Raw genomic sequence first — 20552 nt, 5'->3', positions numbered from 1 at the left:
GAATCCTCTCTCTCTCTCTCTCTCTCTCTCTCTCTCTCTCTCTCTCCCTATGAAGGTGGAAGCAGCTCAGGATGCAAGCCCCCCTCCTCTACCCTCTGCCAGCCTGCCGCCTTGGGCTTCTCCCCCGCTGAGCCAACCATGTCGAGCCAGCACAGCCACCCCTCCTTCAGTAACATCCACTCCATGGCCGACCAGCAGCAGGTACCGGAAACGCACTTCCTTGCAATTAAATTACATCATGTACGCCATATGCCCTGCGACATTCACAAACTTATCCTCTTTGTTTCACTGTCTCATCCGATTTGAAAAATTGCCTAATAAATACTTGACGTTACTATTTTTTTGTTGCTATTACTATACGATTTTTAAAAGTAAATAAATAAATAAAAATAGCCTGATAAATTCATGAGATTAATTGAAAGTACATGTGATTACACATTATATATCAGCCATATGCAAAGCAATGTTCTACATCGGTAGCTACTCATCCTATTTTGTTTAAAGTATTGCCAAGTGATAAATTCATCAGACAGTTATTTGATTTAATAAAGTTATTTTTTACATTTTATTGAAGTATTCAACCTCTCTTATACTAAGCTTTGTGTACAACGTTTTTCTTTAATCCTCATCATGTTCAGTTATATCAAGTCTTCTTAATAATTTGTTTTAAAACTGTAAATGAAAAGATTTGTTTAAACAAGTTGATAGCAACTAGGCATGGGCAAGTATAAGTTTCAGACGATATGATTAAAATACTACAGTTTTCATGGTGATCACGTTATTGTGATCACTGCTCTAAAATAAGTTTGTTTTTTTAAATGTCCGAGTAAAAAATAGCAACTTTTTATTTTATAATATTTTTAATATGTTGTAACCGTAAATGTGTCAGGCTAAAAAATGTAAATAAGTCATTGACTTTTGCTCTCTTTATTGGTTTCAAAAACACAGATTTCTTGATAGCATGTAAATAAAAATTCAAGGAAAAAAACTAATGAACGGTAAAAGCGAAAATTTTTGAGGTTTTAAACCTTTGACTTTTCCAAACTGCGATATACTTTGAGACAGTTATCATCCCATGCCTAATTGCAACTGCATCTATTGTTTTTCATGAAGTATGATTTAACTCCTATGCAAAGCTTGTTCCCCAAGTGAATCTTTTCATTAGCTCTAACCATCACTCATTACATTTTGTTTAAAAAGGTTACATGCTCTTTAATAAATTAATTGTAGTTGCATTTACTGCAAATTGATTAAGTATATCCTACAATGTCTTCATCATTGTATTTTATTAAAAAATAAAACAAATAAAATTGTTAGAGATTTGTGTAATGTCTTGCACTTGTACTGAAGTTTATTTAACTTGTATACAAAGACTATTAATGTGTTAAGGCTGCACAATATATCATTTCAGCATCAATATCACAATGTGATCATTGGCAATAGTCACATCTCAGCATCTGCAATGTTGAGTTTGTATTATAATTTATCATTTGCATGCGTTTTTTTTAATGTCAGTAATCGTATGACTATAAAAGCAATCTGGTATAAGAAATGGTAGCATTTGTGACCTTAACTATGATTAATTTTATTGAATTGTTTTCATCATTCAGTTTCTGTACTCGAATACTGTTAGACTCGGGACATGATAAAACACTATTTTATTTGCATCATTTTCTTGATTGTGTTTATAGATTGTTGAGCGTAATAATACTCTCAACACATGCAAATATAAAAATGCAATGCAAATAGCACAGACCACAACAAAAGTGCATCAGGGAACCTAAAAAAAGTTTATAGATTGTTTATTAGATTTTTTGGAAATGCAAATAGTAAACATTAATTCATCGATTTCTGACTAAACACATGCATGAAAATACTCACAACACATGCAAATACAGTAGCACACTGCAAAATAGCACAGACAACATTGACAACTTGTTGGGAAACTGCACTGCGGAATCATCCTAATCAATCTAACAGTATAAATTCTTTCCAAATAGAGATATTCAAGTAATCTGGTGAAATCGTAATAATATCACAATATATATCGCAAAATAAAATATATCGCAATGTTAGATCTTTTTCAATATAATGCAGCCTTAGTTAAGGTGTCAACAGTCCTGTGAAGGATGTTTTTATGACTTGTCCCTCATTGAATTTTTTTAAACAATGCAGATGCAATCAAATAAATGAATAACACAATTACAGGCTGATTATAAAATGCATTGTATTTGCACATAACCCATGTGCAAAGTATATTTCACAAAATGATAATGTGTTTGGTCTTGTACTGTTCATTACAATCACCAAAAACAAGCTTTAGTGACTCTTTTGTTTTTAAACTGCAATTAGATAATTCATAACACAATTACATGCTCTGATATGCAATTGTATATACTGTATTTCAAAATAACAGCCCTCAAATGACAGTATATTAAGACCAGTACATCACTACAAAGACAGAAAAACTATATGTATATGCTATATGGCCTATTGTCCAGCAGCTACATTATGCAATAGAGTTTTTATGTCTGTCAGAGGCAGATTTAGTTGTTCACCCAGAACTTGTTCATATATTCTGCAGGGTTTTATTACTGGTCAGTGTATACGTGCACATTGACGTCATAAGCCATTGCATCACTATTGCATGTGGGCTGGAGAATCCCTTGTTACATTTTTTTATGCACTGGTTAAGGCGGATAATAAAAAATTAGCTTCTTTATATTGCGATGTTTGATTTGTAATTAATCAAACTACATTTATAAGCACACAGTTCCACAATTATTGTCTTGTTTTATTTATGGTTCTTCCTCTGTTGGTGTGACTCTTCTTGTTTGATTCGCAGGTGCTGTCAGATATGACCATCCTGCAGAGGAGGATTCCCCCAAGTTTTCGAGATCCCGCCAGCGCCCCGCTACGAAAACTCTCAGTCGATCTCATCAAGACATATAAGCACATCAATGAGGTGAGCCATAACTTTTTGTTACATACGAAAGAGCGTTCATGCAAACTCCTTAGAGCAGAAAAATTCAGCTGTTTCTTTGCTTTTCAGGTGTATTACACGAAAAAGAAACGGCGAGCCCAGCAGGTTCCTCCTGAAGACTCCAGCACCAAAAAAGAGCGCAAAGTGTACAACGACGGCTATGACGACGACAACTATGACTACATTGTGAAGAACGGGGAGAAGTGGCTGGACCGCTACGAGATCGATTCACTTATTGGCAAGGGCTCATTTGGACAGGTTAGTATGAGCGCACATGAGAAGAAAAGGTTTCATGACTTGGTCTTACATGTGTATCTATAATGGGTTAAAATCAAACTGTAAAAACAAACATGTTATTCATTAGGATGTGTAGAAAAGGCTATCAAGTGCTGTCTGTTGATTGCGTTTTTTTCTCACAATACATTGATTGAGGGTTTTTTTTTCATATTGAAGGTTTATTATAACAAATTATGGCAAGTTTAATTTTTTTCTGTGTTTTTTAGCATAAATAAACATAATATAGTTATTAATATTAATTACAATTTTTATTTTTATTGAAATCAGAGTAAACTTGCAAATTATTATTATCATTTATTTTCATGTTTAAGATGAGGTTAATTATTTTATTAATTCTTTATTCTCTCAGGACTTTATTTTGGTAAAATAGTGACAGGTTTTGTTGAGGGTTTTTTTCTCTGCAGTTTAGTATCTTTTATAGTTTTTGTATTAATTTGAGTTAATTTATATTTATTACTTTAAATGTTTAGTCAATTATAATGTGTTTTTGTCATTTTTAAAAAGTAAAAAAAACATATATAATATAGTTATTCATATTAATTACAATTTAAATTTTTTTTTTCAGTTAAAGTAAATCTGTTAATTTTATATATATATATATATATATATATATATATATATATATATATATATATATATATATATATATATATATATATATATATATATATATATAGTCAGAATTTTTAGCCCCCCTTTCAATTTTTGTTCTTTTTAAAATGTTTCCTGATACTTTACTTTAAAATGTCTGATAATATTTTTTCTTCTGGAGAAAGTCTTATTTGTTTTATTTCGGCTAGAACAAAAGCTGTTTTAAATTTTTAAACACCATTTAAAGGTCAATATCATTAGCCTCTCAAGCTGTGTTATTTTTGATAGTCTATAGAACAAATTATCGTTATACAATAACTTGCCTAATTATCCTAACCTGCCTAGTTAACCTATTTAACCTGGTTAAACCTTTAATTGTCACTTTAAGCTGAACAGCTCTTTTTTTTCAACAGAAGTGTCTTGAAAAATATCTAGTCTAATATTATTTACAGTCATCATGGCAAAGACAAATAAATCAGTTATTAGAGATGAGTTATTAAAACTATTATGTTTAGAAATGTGTTGGAAAAATCTGCTCACCGTTAAACAGAGATTGGGGAAAATTGGGTTGTTTTCTGTGCAAGTTGCAGCTGAAAGGGCATTCGCTGTGTAAAACATATGCTGGATAAGTTGGCGTTTTATTCTTTCTGCTGTCGTGACCCCTGATTAATAAAGAGACTAAGCTGAAAAAGAAAATGAATGAATGAATGAATTAAGCATATTTTAAAATATTCATAGAATATCTAAAATTTAGAGAAATTAAACAAGGAGTGCTTTGTGTTCTTAGTTCTTATCTTAAATAAATCATCCAACAAACAAGAATGGTTTACAAAGTGGCAGAATAAATGTTAAATGTACAGAATTGTAGCTGCCTTTTGAAACATACAATATATTATGTTGCTGCTTGTCATTCACTGTCATAAAACACCACCATCTTCCCAGGTGTTTGCTAATTAGCTGTTTTTTGTGTAGGTGGTGAAAGCCTATGACCACCACGAGCAGGAGTGGGTGGCCATCAAGATCATCAAGAACAAGAAAGCCTTCCTGAACCAGGCCCAGATCGAGCTGCGGCTTCTTGAGCTCATGAACAAACATGACACTGAGATGAAGTACTACATAGGTAAAAACACACACACACACACACACACACACACACACACACACACACACACACACACAAGTATACGACAAGCAGCTGTTAATTTACATATAGTCTTGTGTTGCAAAAGCTTTGACCCAATAGCAAGAGAATAAGTCTATAAGACTTAAGCCTGATTTATACTTCTGCGTCAGGTGACCGGCGTAATCCACGGCGCATGCAACGCGCGTGGCTGTGCATTTATACTTCTGAGCGCTGTCTCTGTTGGTCTGCATTAACACTTCTGAAACGCTAGTTGGCAGTGAGGTGTAAATGTTCCTCTGTGTCAAGTTTCTTCGCTGTTGTGTTGCTTTTCCTGAACACTTCCGGGATGTACAAGTAGCTCAAACTCGCTCATTTTGAGGCAGGAACCGGCGGACGTGCAACAACTTTAACTATGAGGTAAACACAAAACAAAACTTTCCATCCGGAGCTCCTTTACGGGACTCCACACTTGTAAACAATCGCTCGCGCCATTCGCGCGGCTCTCGGTCCCGCCCAGACTCGTCAGCGCTACCAAGCCGACCAATCATAGAGCTTACGCTATGCGTCGTTGCGACGTGTAGTTACATTTTTTGAGAGGTGCACGTCAGTGACAGCGACGGCCACGGCGAAGGGCTATGCGTCAGCGCTGTAGCATACGCCGGTGTTTGACGCAGAAGTATAAATCAGCCTTTATAAGTTGTACATGATACTGTTTTATAAACGGATCTTATGGGGATGTAGTTTACTTCTGCATAAGTGTCATTTTTTTTAATAGTTTTTTAAGTTACAGTAGACTTGCGACTTGCTAAAATGATATCACTTATCACTAAAATAATTTTAACTTGTGTAATAATTGTTATTAAATACATTGTTTTAGTTAAGTTGTCTAATAAATTAAGAGTTTAGATGCAAATGCCTCTAAATGCCGTCTAAAACTTTTCTCCTAAAATTAGCACTTTTTTCCAGTCTGTTCAGTTATTTCACTTTAAAGACAATGAGAAGAACTTGTTTGTCACCATGACAGTAAAGTTACAGAGCGTAAACACAGGAGTCTGTGAAAAATGCCAAGTTTAGAAGAAAATATCAAATGATATTTAGAGATTTAGAAGATATAAACTCTTCAGATGTTATTAAATACAAAGTTTTAGTTGTTTAAAGTTATGTAATGTTATAAAATTCATTTAATAACATTTAATATAAATACATTTTAGTTTATATATATTTTGGTTATGATTTATATAAAAAGAAGCATATTTTAAAACATGCATAGAATGCCTGAAATTAAATTAAAGGAAAATCTTATTCCCGACAAAAAGAAAATACTTAGCCCTAAATAGCCTTTTTGTTTATTTGTGTTATGCAAAAGATGGTTGGTTGTGATAATTGCTGAAAGTTTTATGACAATACATTATATTATAACAATATTAACATAAACTGCAGAAAAGTAGAGTTAACGAGTGAAACAGCTCGATTATTTTTAGTGTTTTATTATATATTCAGGGTGTCTGAGGGGTATTAAAAAGTATTAAATGTTGATTAATCAATGAAAAAAGTTAAGGCCCTTAAATGAAGGTATTAAAAAGTCTTAAACAAAATTTGTTTTTACAAGACCTTGTAAAAACGCGATTAAGCATTTTTCAAAATGTTTGACTCCAAAAAAGCATAATAAAATATTTATTTTCCTCCTAATACACAACAAAATGCCTTTCTCAGACACGTCATGGAACATAAAAATGTTTGCAAATAAATAGCATATCAAGTCTTCAAGCAGTTAGTGCTGCAAATGCAATACACATGCAATAATATGAATATAATGCAGTGCTGAGTCTGAATTATAGTTGACCAGGAGTTGCAGAATTGTATTTAATTACTGTATTTATTCTGAAATTATACAATTTATGCACACAAAATAATGTATTGCATAATTCTGTCTTCTTTCTAGTCCAGATATCTACATTTCAAAGCAAAAACAAGATTATTTTGCTTACTCCGCTGGCAGATAATTTAGCTTGTTTTAAGATAAAGCTCTTAATTTTGACTTAATTATCCTGAAGGTGAAAACAAATATTTTTACTTGCTCTTAGAATTTATGTGATATTTTGACAGGAAACAAGATTAAACAAAGTAGGAAAAGCCTTTTATTTGCATTGTGTTTATTTAATTTCTGTACCTGAAAACTCTTAGGCTCCCCAGAAAACCCTCAAAGTGCTATTTATATAGCAATATTTATTGCAGATAAAAATACTGCAATATCAGATTTTTCCAATACCAACTAATAACTTTTTTCCAATACACCTTTATTATATTTTTTTTGTTTCAGCTTTACTGTATCTAGCAAAATGATATACAGTAAAATAAATCTGCTCTTCCAGACTCCAGTGTGTCTTCTAAATTCAATACAGACTATAATTGCAGATTTTTTTAAACTTAATGAAGCACTTAATATGTAATATTGTAATAGTTTTTTGAAAACATGTGCTAAAACAGTCTGACACTGAAAAATAGGATTAGTTGGCTTTAATAACAGGGTTTCTGCAGGGTCTTAAAAAGTCTTAAATTTAAAAATCAAAATTTTAGGTCTAAAAAGTCTTAAATTCCCTGTTCTAGGTCTTAAATATTTTTGCACAGGTCTTATTTTTCCGATGTCCATGTAACGCTACATTTAATACTCATTTCAATTCTTTGTTGTTGTTGCTTGGTTTTTGTGGTGTTGTAGTACTTTATTTCACTAGTTCAAATGTATTTCTCAGTATTACAACTACAAATGAGACCAACATGCAATAGCCAGTCAGCTTTCTGTTATTTAACTCAGTGTGCACAACAAATATGATGCCATCGCAGAGTTTGTGAAGGTTTGCTTTGGGTGGGTGTGACATAATTTCGGCTGGCGGAGCACACAAAATATTTTGAGACTCAAGCGAACAGTTTTACATGGCGTCCTGTTTTTATTTGAGTTGAATTTGAGTCGCAATAAAGAGATTTTGTCTGAAAAAGATGTATTGTACAGACATCTTTATGATCCGTCCATGTGTGATCAAAGGGAGAACAAGATGAACAATAATTCTTGGCTGGAAATCGCAGCATTGAGTAAGGAAGAACGCTTTGTTAAAGTTTGTGAAAACCTATAGGATAAGTTTGTTAAAGCCAAGAGAGGTCATGGCAAAGTCAATGTGAAGTTAACTTGTTGCTTTCAAGGCAATTGGTTTACTTCCTTTAAGTAACTAATTACTTTTTACATTGAATGAAAAAAGAAAAAAAATGTTTTTGCAAAATTTTTGCAAACAATTTATATGGGCGGAATTTAAACTAGCAAATTAAATGTAGTAATGTTCAACTTAATTTCTTTGTTTAAATTCAGCCCGAATAAATAGTTTATAGTCACTTACCATAAAAACAATGTTAGTCAATCCAATAAATCGCCTTTGAATCAGTTTCTTCAGTGCATAGTGGATTTGTATGTGAATTCAGATTAACTGTTCCATCCTAAAATTCTGTAGTGTATTAGTGATATCTTTAAGTCGCTCTGATGAATGTTTTTTTTTCTCCCATTTGTCTCCTCAGTCCACTTAAAGAGGCACTTCATGTTCCGTAACCACCTGTGCCTGGTGTTTGAGCTTCTCTCCTACAACCTGTACGACCTCCTGCGCAACACCAACTTCCGCGGCGTCTCGCTCAACCTGACGCGCAAGTTCGCTCAGCAGCTGTGCACGGCGCTGCTCTTCCTGGCCACACCCGAGCTCAGCATCATCCACTGCGACCTCAAGCCGGAGAACATCCTCCTCTGCAACCCCAAGCGCAGCGCCATCAAGATTGTGGACTTCGGCAGCTCCTGCCAGCTAGGACAGAGGGTGAGCTTGGTCAAGGATTTCTTCACTTCCAGAATAAAACATTTTAACTGCTCCTGGTATTTTTACTCACCCCTTAGTCCTCCAAAAGGAGGAAAACTTGAAGGATTATTCTCAATTTAATAAACTTCATTGGTGCTTCAGTGCAGCCTTTAAGGTCTCATGAAGTGCTTTGAAATGTGCAGTTTTTATTCGATGTTTGACCTAAACTAAAACATGGTTAGGGCGGGATTTAGAGTAGCTCCTCCTTTTTAAAAATAGCCAATAATGTTTAGTTTTATCACAGCTGTGCCAGTGAGAGTGATTGAGCTCAAGCACATCAAATGAGAAGCGTCTTGCAGGAGGCGGGGCATGTCAGATACTAGAGAGCATTTGATTGGTCAAGATTTAATGAGAAACTGAAGTAAAAGTTGACATGAAAAAATGTTGATCCATTTAGGTGGAAGTGACGATGTTTGTGGATGTTTCTATCGGTTTAATATTTTATAAATGTAAATAGTGTCACTGTTTTGGTGCTCACTGGCTAATAGATATCCTTAAACTAACAGACTGAAACTAAATTTCATGAGACCTTGAAAGGGATCGAAGCAATTACAGTTGGGGAATAGTCTTACCCAGCCCAAAGATCTGTAATTTTCCTATAAAAATATTAAATAAATACATATATATATATTTAAATCCAAAAGCTCATCTAGCTCTGGGATACAAGCAACTGTGGTTAAAAACTTGGGATCATGTAAAACTGCATAGAAACTGCAGTTTAATTGCAAAAAACAAAAAATTTATTGGCTGATACAGGGGTGAATAAAATATTAGGGATGATGTGGGCATTGCAAGATCAGGCATAGTTATTACTAAAACCCAAAAAGTCAAGGTAACAAACCATTCCAGGAAACCTATTGCAACAAACCATTTCAGTTCAAAAACTAATCCTAACGAGTACTGTGAACTTAATACATTTGAGTAAACGAAGCAACTTGAGCACATTAAAATCCAATAAATGAAGAGAACTCAAACCTACTGAGTACTGTAAAACTCATTAAGTTAAGGCAACTCAAACCGTTCAAGGAAACCGATCGCTACAAACCATTTGAGTTCTAATCTGTAATCTATATGAGCACTGTGAACTTACTCCATCTAAATTGACGTAATGAGGTATTTAATTACCTTCAACACAATAATTTTGAGTTAATTACACTCATTTCATTTGATAAAGTTAACTGTTGTGTTTTACAGTGTGGTAAACTTGCACTGTCACATGACTAGTGGAGATGTGCTGTGTTGAACGTTTAATGGTAAAGGGGATTTATAATAGAGAAAAAAAACGCAATGGACTTAGTTGGTGGGATGTGCATTCAGAGCACATTCTAGAGGACTTTCCCACAGCTGAAATGGGTTTTACTGCTTGAGATTCCTAGTGGCATTGCTGCGCCTTTCTAAACTCACAGCTTCTGCTGCCCCCTAATGGACAAAGGTGAAAATGCAGCATGGCTGTGCTCCATTCTAAAGCCTGATTTATACTTCTGCGTCAAGTGACCGGCGTAACCCACGGCGCAGGCAACGCGCGTGGCTGTGCATGTATACTTCTGCGCGCTGTCTCTGCCGGTCTGCATTAACACTTCCGAAACGCTAGTTGGCAGTGAGGTGTAAATGTTCCTCTGTGTCAAGTTTCTTCGCTACTTTTTTGCATTTCCTGAACACTTCCGGGATGTACAAGTGGCTCAAACTCGCTCATTTTGAGGCAGGAACCGGCGGACGTGCAACAACTTTAACTATGAGGTAAACACAAAACAAAACTTTCCATCCGGAGCTCCTTCACGGGACTCCACACTTGTAAACAATCGCTCGCGCGGCGTCGCGCCATTCGCGCGCCTCTAGGTCCCGCCCAGACTCGTCAGCGCTACCAAGCCGACCAATCACAGAGCTTATGCTACGCGTCGTTGCGACGTGTAGTTACATTTTTTGAGAGGTGCACGTCAGTGACGGCGATGGCCACGGCGAAGGGCTATGCGTCAGCGCCGTAGCATACGCCGGTGTTTGACGCAGAAGTATAAATCAGGCTTAAAGAGATCCCTGTGCCCTAATGATTTCGAAGGGTTTTCCCCTCTAGAATGAGAGCTTTGAGTGGACAAAACTGTTCTTTGTAACACACTTCTGTTAGGAATCAAACATTTCTCAGTTTGATGATACCTTTAAAAACATCAGTGCTCAATATAGTTTTCGATGCCAAAGTGAAATATGGCCACAGCATTACATTAAATTGCAACAATGTTTTTTAAACCTCAGTCATGGATTTTCTCCTGCCCTGCTAAAATTCTAACATTTGCTGCTGCTGCTGCTACTACTACTACTACTACTACTACTATTAATATTAATAACAATAATAATAATAAATAATAATAATGATAATAAAGAAGAAAAAAATTGTTTTTATTGTTTTAATTCATTAAATATTGCAATAACTAGGCTAATAAAAATTCTAATAAATTTCACAATTCTTAAATCCAATTTTATAATTGGAGAATAAACTGCTTCCCTAACTTAACTACATTTAAAACATTAATAATTGTAATAAATAATCAAATTACAAACAGTTATACAGATAAAAACAACAGAGCGAAATACAGATAAAACTTTTTTTATTTTAAATATTTTAGTGTCTATACATAATTAAATAGTTTTAAGCACTTGAGTTTGTTGCTGCTTAAATGTTATGACCATGTTTGCTGTTATCCTAAAGTACCCTTTGTAGGATGATTTATGCTCTCTTGTTTGAAACTTGTGCATTGTGTGTTTGTGCATGTCTTTCATTCATGATTTCTTCCTCTTTTAGATTTACCAGTACATCCAGAGCCGGTTTTACCGCTCTCCAGAGGTGTTACTGGGCATGCCGTATGACCTGGCTATAGACATGTGGTCTCTGGGCTGTATCCTGGTGGAGATGCATACGGGCGAACCGCTCTTTAGTGGCTCCAATGAGGTACGGTTACACGATGACTATTGTGCAAAGCTTGTGTAAACTTATGCAGGCATACAAACAGGAAAGAAGATGGATTTTTCGAAACTCCCAGGATTGCTGGCATTTATGCATATTTAAAGTATTATTATTATTTCAAGACGCTGATGACAGTTACAGCAGTTACTACTTTAAATGTTTTAAACAGCAGATGCCACATTCCCCGCCCCAACTATTTTTGATTGGTTGGTTATTTTATAACTGACACTGATGTGGTATATATATAAATCTATTTGATTATCAGTAACTGATTATTAAAATGCTGTGCAAGGCTATAAATCCCCAGATTAGTTTTGCCAAACCTTTTAACAAATTGAAATAGTAAAATAAATGAATATTGGAAGAAAAAAAAATAGAAATGTAAATAGAACTTAAGAGTTGAATAGACGCTAATTTGAATAAAATTTTATTTCAACATAGTAAAATATATAGTATTCAGTAAAGTATATAGTATTTAGTAAAGTATATAGTAAAATATAAAGTGTTCAACATAGTATAATATATATATATTCTGTTCATCAAGGCAACATTTAATAAATCTAAAAAAATTAAATATTAAACTGCTTTCTTATTGTATGTAGTTTTAAGTTAAATTATTACTCCAGTCATTAATCATTTTTTACTATTATTAATAATATTAATAATAATAATAATAATAATTAATATTAGAGTGATTTCTGAAGGATCATGTGACTGAAGACTGGAGTAATGAAGCTGGAAATCTGTCTTTAAAGTCACTGAAATAAATTATTAAATTAAACGATTAACTACTTTTGAACAGTTATTTTGTAGTGCAGTAAAATTTCACAATTTTACAATTTGTTCTGTATTTTTTATTTAATAAATGCAGTCTTGGTGAGCAGAAGAAGCTTTTTTTTTTTAAACATTTAAAAATCACACTGATCTCAAACTTTTGACCAGTAGTGTATATATACATGTACACAACAGCAGTCTTAAACATTGTTGTTATATAAATCTATTAATGTAATAGAGTAAATATTAAAATAAACATTACCTAAAACAATTTATAAACTTAAAATAACTATTAAAAATCAAGTTTATATGTAAAATAACAAAATCATAAATAGAATTAAATAAAAGTGCATTAGAAAATAAGTTTAAATAATTTGTTAGTAAATAAATTGTTATCATAGTAAATAAATTATTAAATTATCTAAACTTTATTTTAAAATTAAAACATTTATTTAAAATAATAACAGATGCTTAAATAGCACCGCTCTAAACAAAAGATCTTGAATATAAACGCTTAGTTAACTCTGCAAGGGATTAATGCATTTCAGAATGTAATGCTTCATCAAAATCCAAATTATTCGGCCTTTAGTGAATTCTTTAGTGAATTTTTTTCTCAAATGATGTTTAACAGAGCATGGAATTTTTCACAGTATTTTGTATAATATTTATATCATATATTTTTTTTTCTTCTGTAGAAAATCATATTTGTTTTATTTCAGCTAGAATGAAAGCAGCTTTTAATTTTTAAGCAATATTTTTTTGTATTGTCTCTACAGAACAAACCTTCATTATACAATGATTTGCCTAATTACCATAACTTGCCTAGTTAAGCCTTTGAATTGCACTTTAAACTGAATACTAGTGTCTTGAATAAATATCTAGTAAAATATTATGTACTGTCATCATGCCAAAGAAAGTATTCAGGGGTTTCATAATTCAAGAGGGCTATTAAATCTGAGTTCGACTGTTTAAGATGCTAACATGAACATTTTAGCGAAGCTTGTGTGGATCTCTCCCTAACATTGTACTGTACATTTCTCAGGTGGACCAGATGAATAAAATAGTGGAGGTGCTGGGGGTCCCGCCCAACCATATGCTGGATCAGGCCCCTAAAGCACGCAAATACTTCGACAAGCTGTCCGACGGCCTCTGGACCGTCAAGAAGAACAAGGACATTAAGAAGGTACTTTATCCTTCGGCCTCTGTGAGTAAAATTCTGCTTCTACTTAATCTTCACCCTCCTCCCAAAGAACCCCTTTCCTCGCTCACGTCACCCGCTCCACACCTTATCCTCAGGGAGAGGGGAAGAGAGAAACGCTGGGCTAAAATGGAGGAGAGGGTGGTGAAAAACTTGTCGGGGATGAAATTGAAAGAAATATAATGTGCACTAGTGAACCTCCTCCTCTCTCCGCTGACCTGCCTCTGAGGTCCAACAGAACCTTCAACCTACTGCATCTGTTCTCCTCCTTGCCTTCATCACAGCCATTTTCACAGCCATACTCTATCTGTCTCTGAGATGCTAGTTGCTAAGACATGATACACTTTAAAAGGGATAGTTCACGCAAAAAATGAAAATTGTCGGTTTTACTCACCCTTCATTGTTTCAAACGTTTATGAGTTTCTCCTGTTGAACAAAAAGCAGATATTCTGAAGAATGTTGGAAACCTGTGACTTCTGTAGCAATAGTTTTTTACCTACTGTGGAAGTAGATGGTTACAGGTTTTCAGGTTTCTTCCGAATAGCTCATAAAGATTTGGAACCATTCAAGGGTGAGTAAATGGACCTTTTTCACCTTTCCAGGTTTTTCAGTAGTGGAAGTCATCATTATTGAGTAAACTTGAAGCACAGTAATGGGAGAATACAACAAATACATTTTTTACAATACATTTTTGCTGAAATATTTAGCAATGGTGTTATGAAGACTTACAGAAAAAAGAAAGAAAATAGTGTGAGACTGATAACCACAGCCAGAAGAGAGAACAAGGTCAAACTTACATTCACTGTTCATTTCAAATACCTCATTTAAGCGGTAATTTGTTTTTTGTAATTTGATACAAAGATGATATAATGCAGTGGTTCTCAAACTTTTTTCAAGTACCACCTCAGAAAAAAATTCTCTCTCCAAGTACCACCAAAATGAGCAGTATTGAAATACAGTATCCCAGTAAAGCAGCTACAACTCTGCCAAGGTTAAAAATGTGGCAGATTACCTCAGAAATATAGGTTTTATGTCATATATGACATATTATAAACATCATTTTTGATAAATTTTGAAATGTGTTAAGCATGTACATGACATATTTCGTTTCTCAGCGTACCACTAGAAGGAAGCCTGCGTACCACTAGTGGTACACGTACCACAGTTTGAGAACCACTGATATAATGCATATGTAAATACATATAAATGTTCATGTTGTTTTAACTTAATATTAAAAACCTTCCAGGATTTAAAATGTTGATGACATTAAATCATCAGAACAGTCTTGGAAAAAGGATCCATTGTGAGAAAATTTTCATTTTTGGGTGAACTTTCCCTTTAAAGCCTCTTTGGCTTTACCTGCTTTGTAACTGGTTGTGGGCGTTCCCACCTTAAGGTTGCTCAGGTTACATTTATTTATGATATTCACTGATAGCTTATAAGTTTTATTGTCACTGAAAATGAAAATTGTGGAAGGGAAGCACTAAATATAAATGCAAACAGTACATAAAACACTCAATTACAAAGATGAACAATCTGCTCCATTATCCATTTTGGCTCTTTACCTATGGCTAATGGTGGACAGTGTAGGTCTACATCACGGAGAATACAAACAGCTTATTGGTTCTCTCGCATGAAACTCGCTGTTCATTTGCATAAATATATATACAATTTAAGTCAGAATTATTAGCCCCCCTGTTTTTTTCCCCCAATTTAAGTTTAACGGAAAGCAGATTTTTTTCAACACATTTCTAAGCATAATAGTTTTAATAACTCATTTCTAATAACTGATTTATTTTATCTTTGCCATGATGACAGTAAATAATATTTGACTAGATATTTTTCAAGACACTTCTATACAGCTTAAAGTGACATTTAAAGGATTCACTAGGTTAATTAGGGTAACTAGGCAGGTTAGAATAATTAGGCAAGTTATTGTATAACTATGGATTGTTATGTAGACAGTCAGAAAAAAAATAGCTTAAAGGGGCTAATAATTTTGACCTTAAAATGGTGTTTAAAAAATTAAAAAATCCTTTTATTCTAGCTGAAATAAAACAAAAAAGACTTTACCCAGAAGAAAAAATATTATCAGACATACTGTGAAAATTTCCTTGCCCTGTTAAACATCATTTGGGAAATATTCAACAAAGAAAAAGAAAATCAAAGGGGGGCTAATAATTCTGACTTCAACTGTATATATGCATAACATTCTGAGCTAATTAAATCTTTAAATAAAAAAAAAAAAAGATTTTAATACACCATAAATTACTTAATTTCTTGTTGACAATTCTGATTCTTATTGGCTTTTGTATTTTTGCTCTGAGTGCTCTGGGTTCACCTAACAGCACCAACTGAAGAGGTGGGGATAAAGATAGTAAAGGCCTTATCTGATTGGTCAACTTTGGGTAAACAACCTATGCATGCACTATGCGATAACGATAATTTTTCCATATGTTCCGCAGTTCTAATCACTGTTCAGAATTCTAAAAATAATTTCTGAAGTATCATTTGCCATTGAGGAATAGTGTTATTGAAACAAAAAAATAAGCTAATTAAAATTTAAAATGATTAAAACAGAATACAGATTTTTCAAAAAACGTGGACAAAAATCACACTCAGTCCCAATATTTGGACGGCAGTGTTGTATTAAACACAGAATATCAATATGTGTGTACAGAATGGGCAGAGATCGACTTGTTAGCAGCTCTTCGTCCAGTCAGAGACACACATGGGGTCACAGGTTAAGTGTGAGCAGCCAGTAGCTAGAATGACCCTGTTTCCAGCGAAGAGAAGTCACACTGCGTCAAGAATGCAATGGGTCTGTGTGTGTGAGTGCAGATTAAGATGCAAAGGTGAAAGCAGGTAGAGGGTAAAAGTCTGGATGAGGTCCTAATACACTTTGTTTTACAGGATTAATGTCTGCCACTTAATGCCAACTCATCCAGAGACTCACCTCAAACGACCCAGCACACTTTTTGTGCTTGAGTGCGGACTCTGGGGAAAACATTTGAGAGCTTTCAGAAATGATGTTGTACACCAAAGTCTTTATTTAAGTATTTATGGACCAAGATGCCGTGTATAATAGTCAGGGTCAAAAGGTCTCTTCTGTGTGTAAAACAGGGCTCAACAATAAGGTTTTTTTTTTCGGCTAAAACAATATTTTAGCAGCATATTTATGAATCAAAATCTTTATATCTATTAGTAAAAAGTAAAGTTTATGCTTTTATTTGGCAGTAAACTAAAGCCTAAAGTCAATAAATCTCATTGTTGAACCCTGTAGAACACCAGCAGGTCTCATTCAACACTCATTTATCCCTCAAAACCACAAACATATTTCACTTTCAGCCCCTCTTCACTGGCATTCATTTATGATTCCTTAAACGGATTAGTTTTGAATGTTGAAAGTCAACATGAAATCGAAATTATCTTTCCATAACAAATGTATGCTCAGTCAATCATGTTTCATAAATTTTAGCCCATTGTTGTATAATTGAAATTGAAAGTCTCTAACACAGAAATTCAATGCTAGTTATTGTTACTGTAAATTAACTTGCATTCACATTGGGCTCTACTTTGGCTTGTAACAGCCATGAAAAGTAGCAAAGATCAGATAAAAAAAAATCGTTCCTTTTTCCTGTACAACTATGTTTCAAGTGTTGTACATTGCATTTCACGTTGACTTTCTAGTAATGATGTAATATATAGTAGGGATGCTCTGATCAATCAGCCAGGGATCAGTATCGGCCGATAATCCCATTTAATGACTCAATGGGTACTTACTTCTTGATCTGGTCAATCTCATGAACCGATTGCAAGTGTTTGTTTGAGTTTACAAGCAGAGGAAGATGCACATGCAAACCCGGGTTATACATAAGCCAGCAACAACATGTGAGGAGGTAAATGATAGCAGCTAAAATACTTTCAGATGAGGTGCAACCTCTGTTTATACAGTTTATTGGTGCGACTCGCGCAAGTGATGGTCTCTTTATCGCAACCATTGTGTATCCAGTGTTTCGACCTCTATCTCGTGTCTCATCAAATCATATGACCTCTTTTAGAACCTTTGAGTCTCTCGCATATTCATACCTGCTCTGTGACGGGAGAAAATGAGTTAAAATACCCCACAAATCATCGTGATGAGGGTTAATAATGTCCATTTAAGTCTCATATTTAGAGTGAAAATGTGCTTTATGCATTATGCAGCTTAAAGCATCAGAAGCGGTACTCAATATCAGTCGATCACCATGACATGGAATTTATACTCATATCGGCTGCAAAAATCCTGATCGGAGCATCCCTAATATATAGTAATATCAGTAGATTTATTTATATGTTTAACTCATGAAATCGGTCATTACAGTATAGTAGTGACTTGGAGTTCATTAAGCTTTTGTCCTTTTAAAGGGATAGTTCACCCAAATTTACTCAACCTCAAGCCTTTCCAAATCTTTGTTGTTCTTTCCTCTGTTGAACACAAGAAGATATTTTGAAAAATGTTGGAAACCCTTAGTTATTAACTACAGATATCAGTGGCAACCAGTTTCCAACATTCTTCAAAATAGGTTTGGCAAAAGTAAGTAAGTGTTGAGTGTTTTGGTAAACTATCCCTTTAAATGTTTCCAAATAAATGAGGATTTTTGAACCGAGTTGCATTAAATTGCAAGTTTGTTCCTCATTATTTCCCCATCCTCTGTGTTGATTGGTCACTCCAGGAATATAAACCACCGGCCACGCGACGATTGCATGAGATCCTGGGGGTGGAGACGGGAGGTCCGGGTGGGAGGCGAGCTGGAGAACAGGGTCACGCACCCTGCGACTACCTGAAGTTCAAGGACCTGATCCTGCGTATGCTGGACTATGATCCCAAGACGCGCATCACGCCCTTTTACGCGCTGCAGCACAACTTCTTTAAGAAGACGACAGACGAGGGCACCAACACCAGCAGCTCCACCTCCACCAGCCCTGCCATGGACCACAGCCACTCCACCTCCACCACGAGCTCTGTCTCCAGCTCTGGTAAGTGCATGTACAACTGCGGAAACTAATACAGACACCGCAACTTTCATAATATGCCATCAAACACTGCAACTTGTAAAAGGCAAGGGATCCAGATCATATTACCAGGGTTTATTTTGCAGTAGCACCTGGGTGCATGTACATTACACTTACCTGCAACATAAGTAAATATTTAGACAGAAAATACAGATTTTTGAACACCAAAAGAAAAGTACCTGAAATAAAAGGTAAATGCTATAGCATGCAGTTTTGAGACTATACGGATTAAGTTTGAGTCGATTTTGAGACATTTTTTTCTATGGAATTTGAACAAGAAATATGAATATAAAATATATGGATTTTTTTTGTGCATAAAGTAACAGAAATGTGCCATGATTTCAGACATGTTCATATAGATTTTTAGACGACACTGTAACAATGTTTTAACTTTAGAGGAGTTTAGATATATGGTTTTGGTGGAATAACCCTGATTATCATTCAGTTATCTTTCTACCTGTCAAAAGGAGCAAAAAAAGCTGTTAAACGTTATCAGACCTTCATAGGCTGAAGCAAATATTCATATTTTACTCAAAACTACACCTAATAAATCCAATAAGGCCAGAGAAACATTAAAGTGACAGACATTTTTAAGTGGTCTCTTAATGTTCCATAACTGTATTATGGATGATCCAGAGTTGTTTCACTGATTGCACATTAATAATGATGGTCACATAAAATATTTATTTGAGGAGAAACTGTTTTAGATACTTGTGTATTATATTATTACTCATTACACTGAGATATGCGCTTAGGACAAACTGTTGGTAGTAGTAAGTCTCCCAGCTTTATTGTACAGTAAATGCTAAAAATAATGGAAAGTTGCATGCTTTTGCTATTTCTTAATTAAACAAAATGTGTATCATGACCACCATTTAAACTGGTTACTTTGTACTACTAAAACATTTTTTTTTTTTGTCTTTCCTCCCAACCCAGGTGGATCTAGCGGTTCTTCCAATGACAACCGAAATTACCGGTACAGCAACCGGTACTACAACAGCGCAGTCACTCACACAGACTATGAGATGCAGAGCCCACAAGTAAGTGATCATTCTCTTGCAAAACATAGCTCCTTTATTAGAGTCTGTTTTGTTTATGGTTTTATTTCAACAACTGTATTCAATCCAAAAGTCTTAAATTGACTTCTTCTACAATAACACTTGACTAACAACGCACATTTTACCAATATTTCAGAAACTGCATTTGAATATTAGTATTGAATATTGAATTTTATTAAAGTGAGTTTTTAATGTATATATTAAGTCTGTCCCCCAGACCCTGAATCCAACGCAAAATCAACAAAAACGTATTATTTATTATTAAATTCTTAATTAAACGCAAAATAATCACAAATTATGTAAATAATCTCAAAACACATACAATTTTAAACCGTATAATCAAATTCTATTAATTTCAGTTTGCATTTAATTGTTTTACATGACTTATAGACGTTCTAAGGACATTCATTGGTGCTTTACATGTATAGCTCTGTATGATCTACGTAAAATCGATAAATGTTTTCGTTGAATTCTTTACCTGTCGTTGACGATAGAAAACAATTCCCTGCCATTGACGAGTTTTACAGAAATTTGTGTATTTTGGATTTGGTTTGAGGTGTATTACGGTAGAGGAAGCCCTAACGCATGTCTTGAGTGAAGTACCTGATGTCAGATGCTCCGGGGAGAAAAATC

The 20552-nt window shown here is 34.4% G+C and overlaps 1 protein-coding gene across 5 annotated transcripts in view; it reads left to right on the top strand.

The window, feature by feature from the left end:
• The window catches only part of dyrk1b (dual-specificity tyrosine-(Y)-phosphorylation regulated kinase 1B), an 81853-nt gene that overhangs the window by 57589 nt on the left and 3712 nt on the right, over positions 1 to 20552 (top strand). For 3 of the 5 annotated variants that reach the window (XM_005158216.5, XM_005158214.5, NM_001168265.1), the window contains exons 2-10: positions 56 to 201; positions 2846 to 2965; positions 3053 to 3241; positions 4844 to 4991; positions 8556 to 8842; positions 11673 to 11819; positions 13651 to 13812; positions 18522 to 18825; positions 19798 to 19901. In XM_005158216.5, the coding sequence (XP_005158273.1) occupies positions 139 to 201; positions 2846 to 2965; positions 3053 to 3241; positions 4844 to 4991; positions 8556 to 8842; positions 11673 to 11819; positions 13651 to 13812; positions 18522 to 18825; positions 19798 to 19901 (1524 nt within the window). In that variant the 5' untranslated portion in view covers positions 56 to 138. The remainder of the gene's footprint in view (positions 1 to 55; positions 202 to 2845; positions 2966 to 3052; positions 3242 to 4843; positions 4992 to 8555; positions 8843 to 11672; positions 11820 to 13650; positions 13813 to 18521; positions 18826 to 19797; positions 19902 to 20552) is intronic. The other 2 variants (XM_005158217.6, XM_005158215.6) reach the window with 1 other exon arrangement.

This window comes from Danio rerio, chromosome 16 (genome assembly GCF_049306965.1).
Source record: "Danio rerio strain Tuebingen ecotype United States chromosome 16, GRCz12tu, whole genome shotgun sequence".
Classification (NCBI taxonomy): Eukaryota; Metazoa; Chordata; class Actinopteri; order Cypriniformes; family Danionidae; genus Danio; species Danio rerio.
The sequence above is the reverse complement of the archived record's forward strand: the minus strand, read 5'-3'. Positions and strand labels throughout refer to the sequence as shown.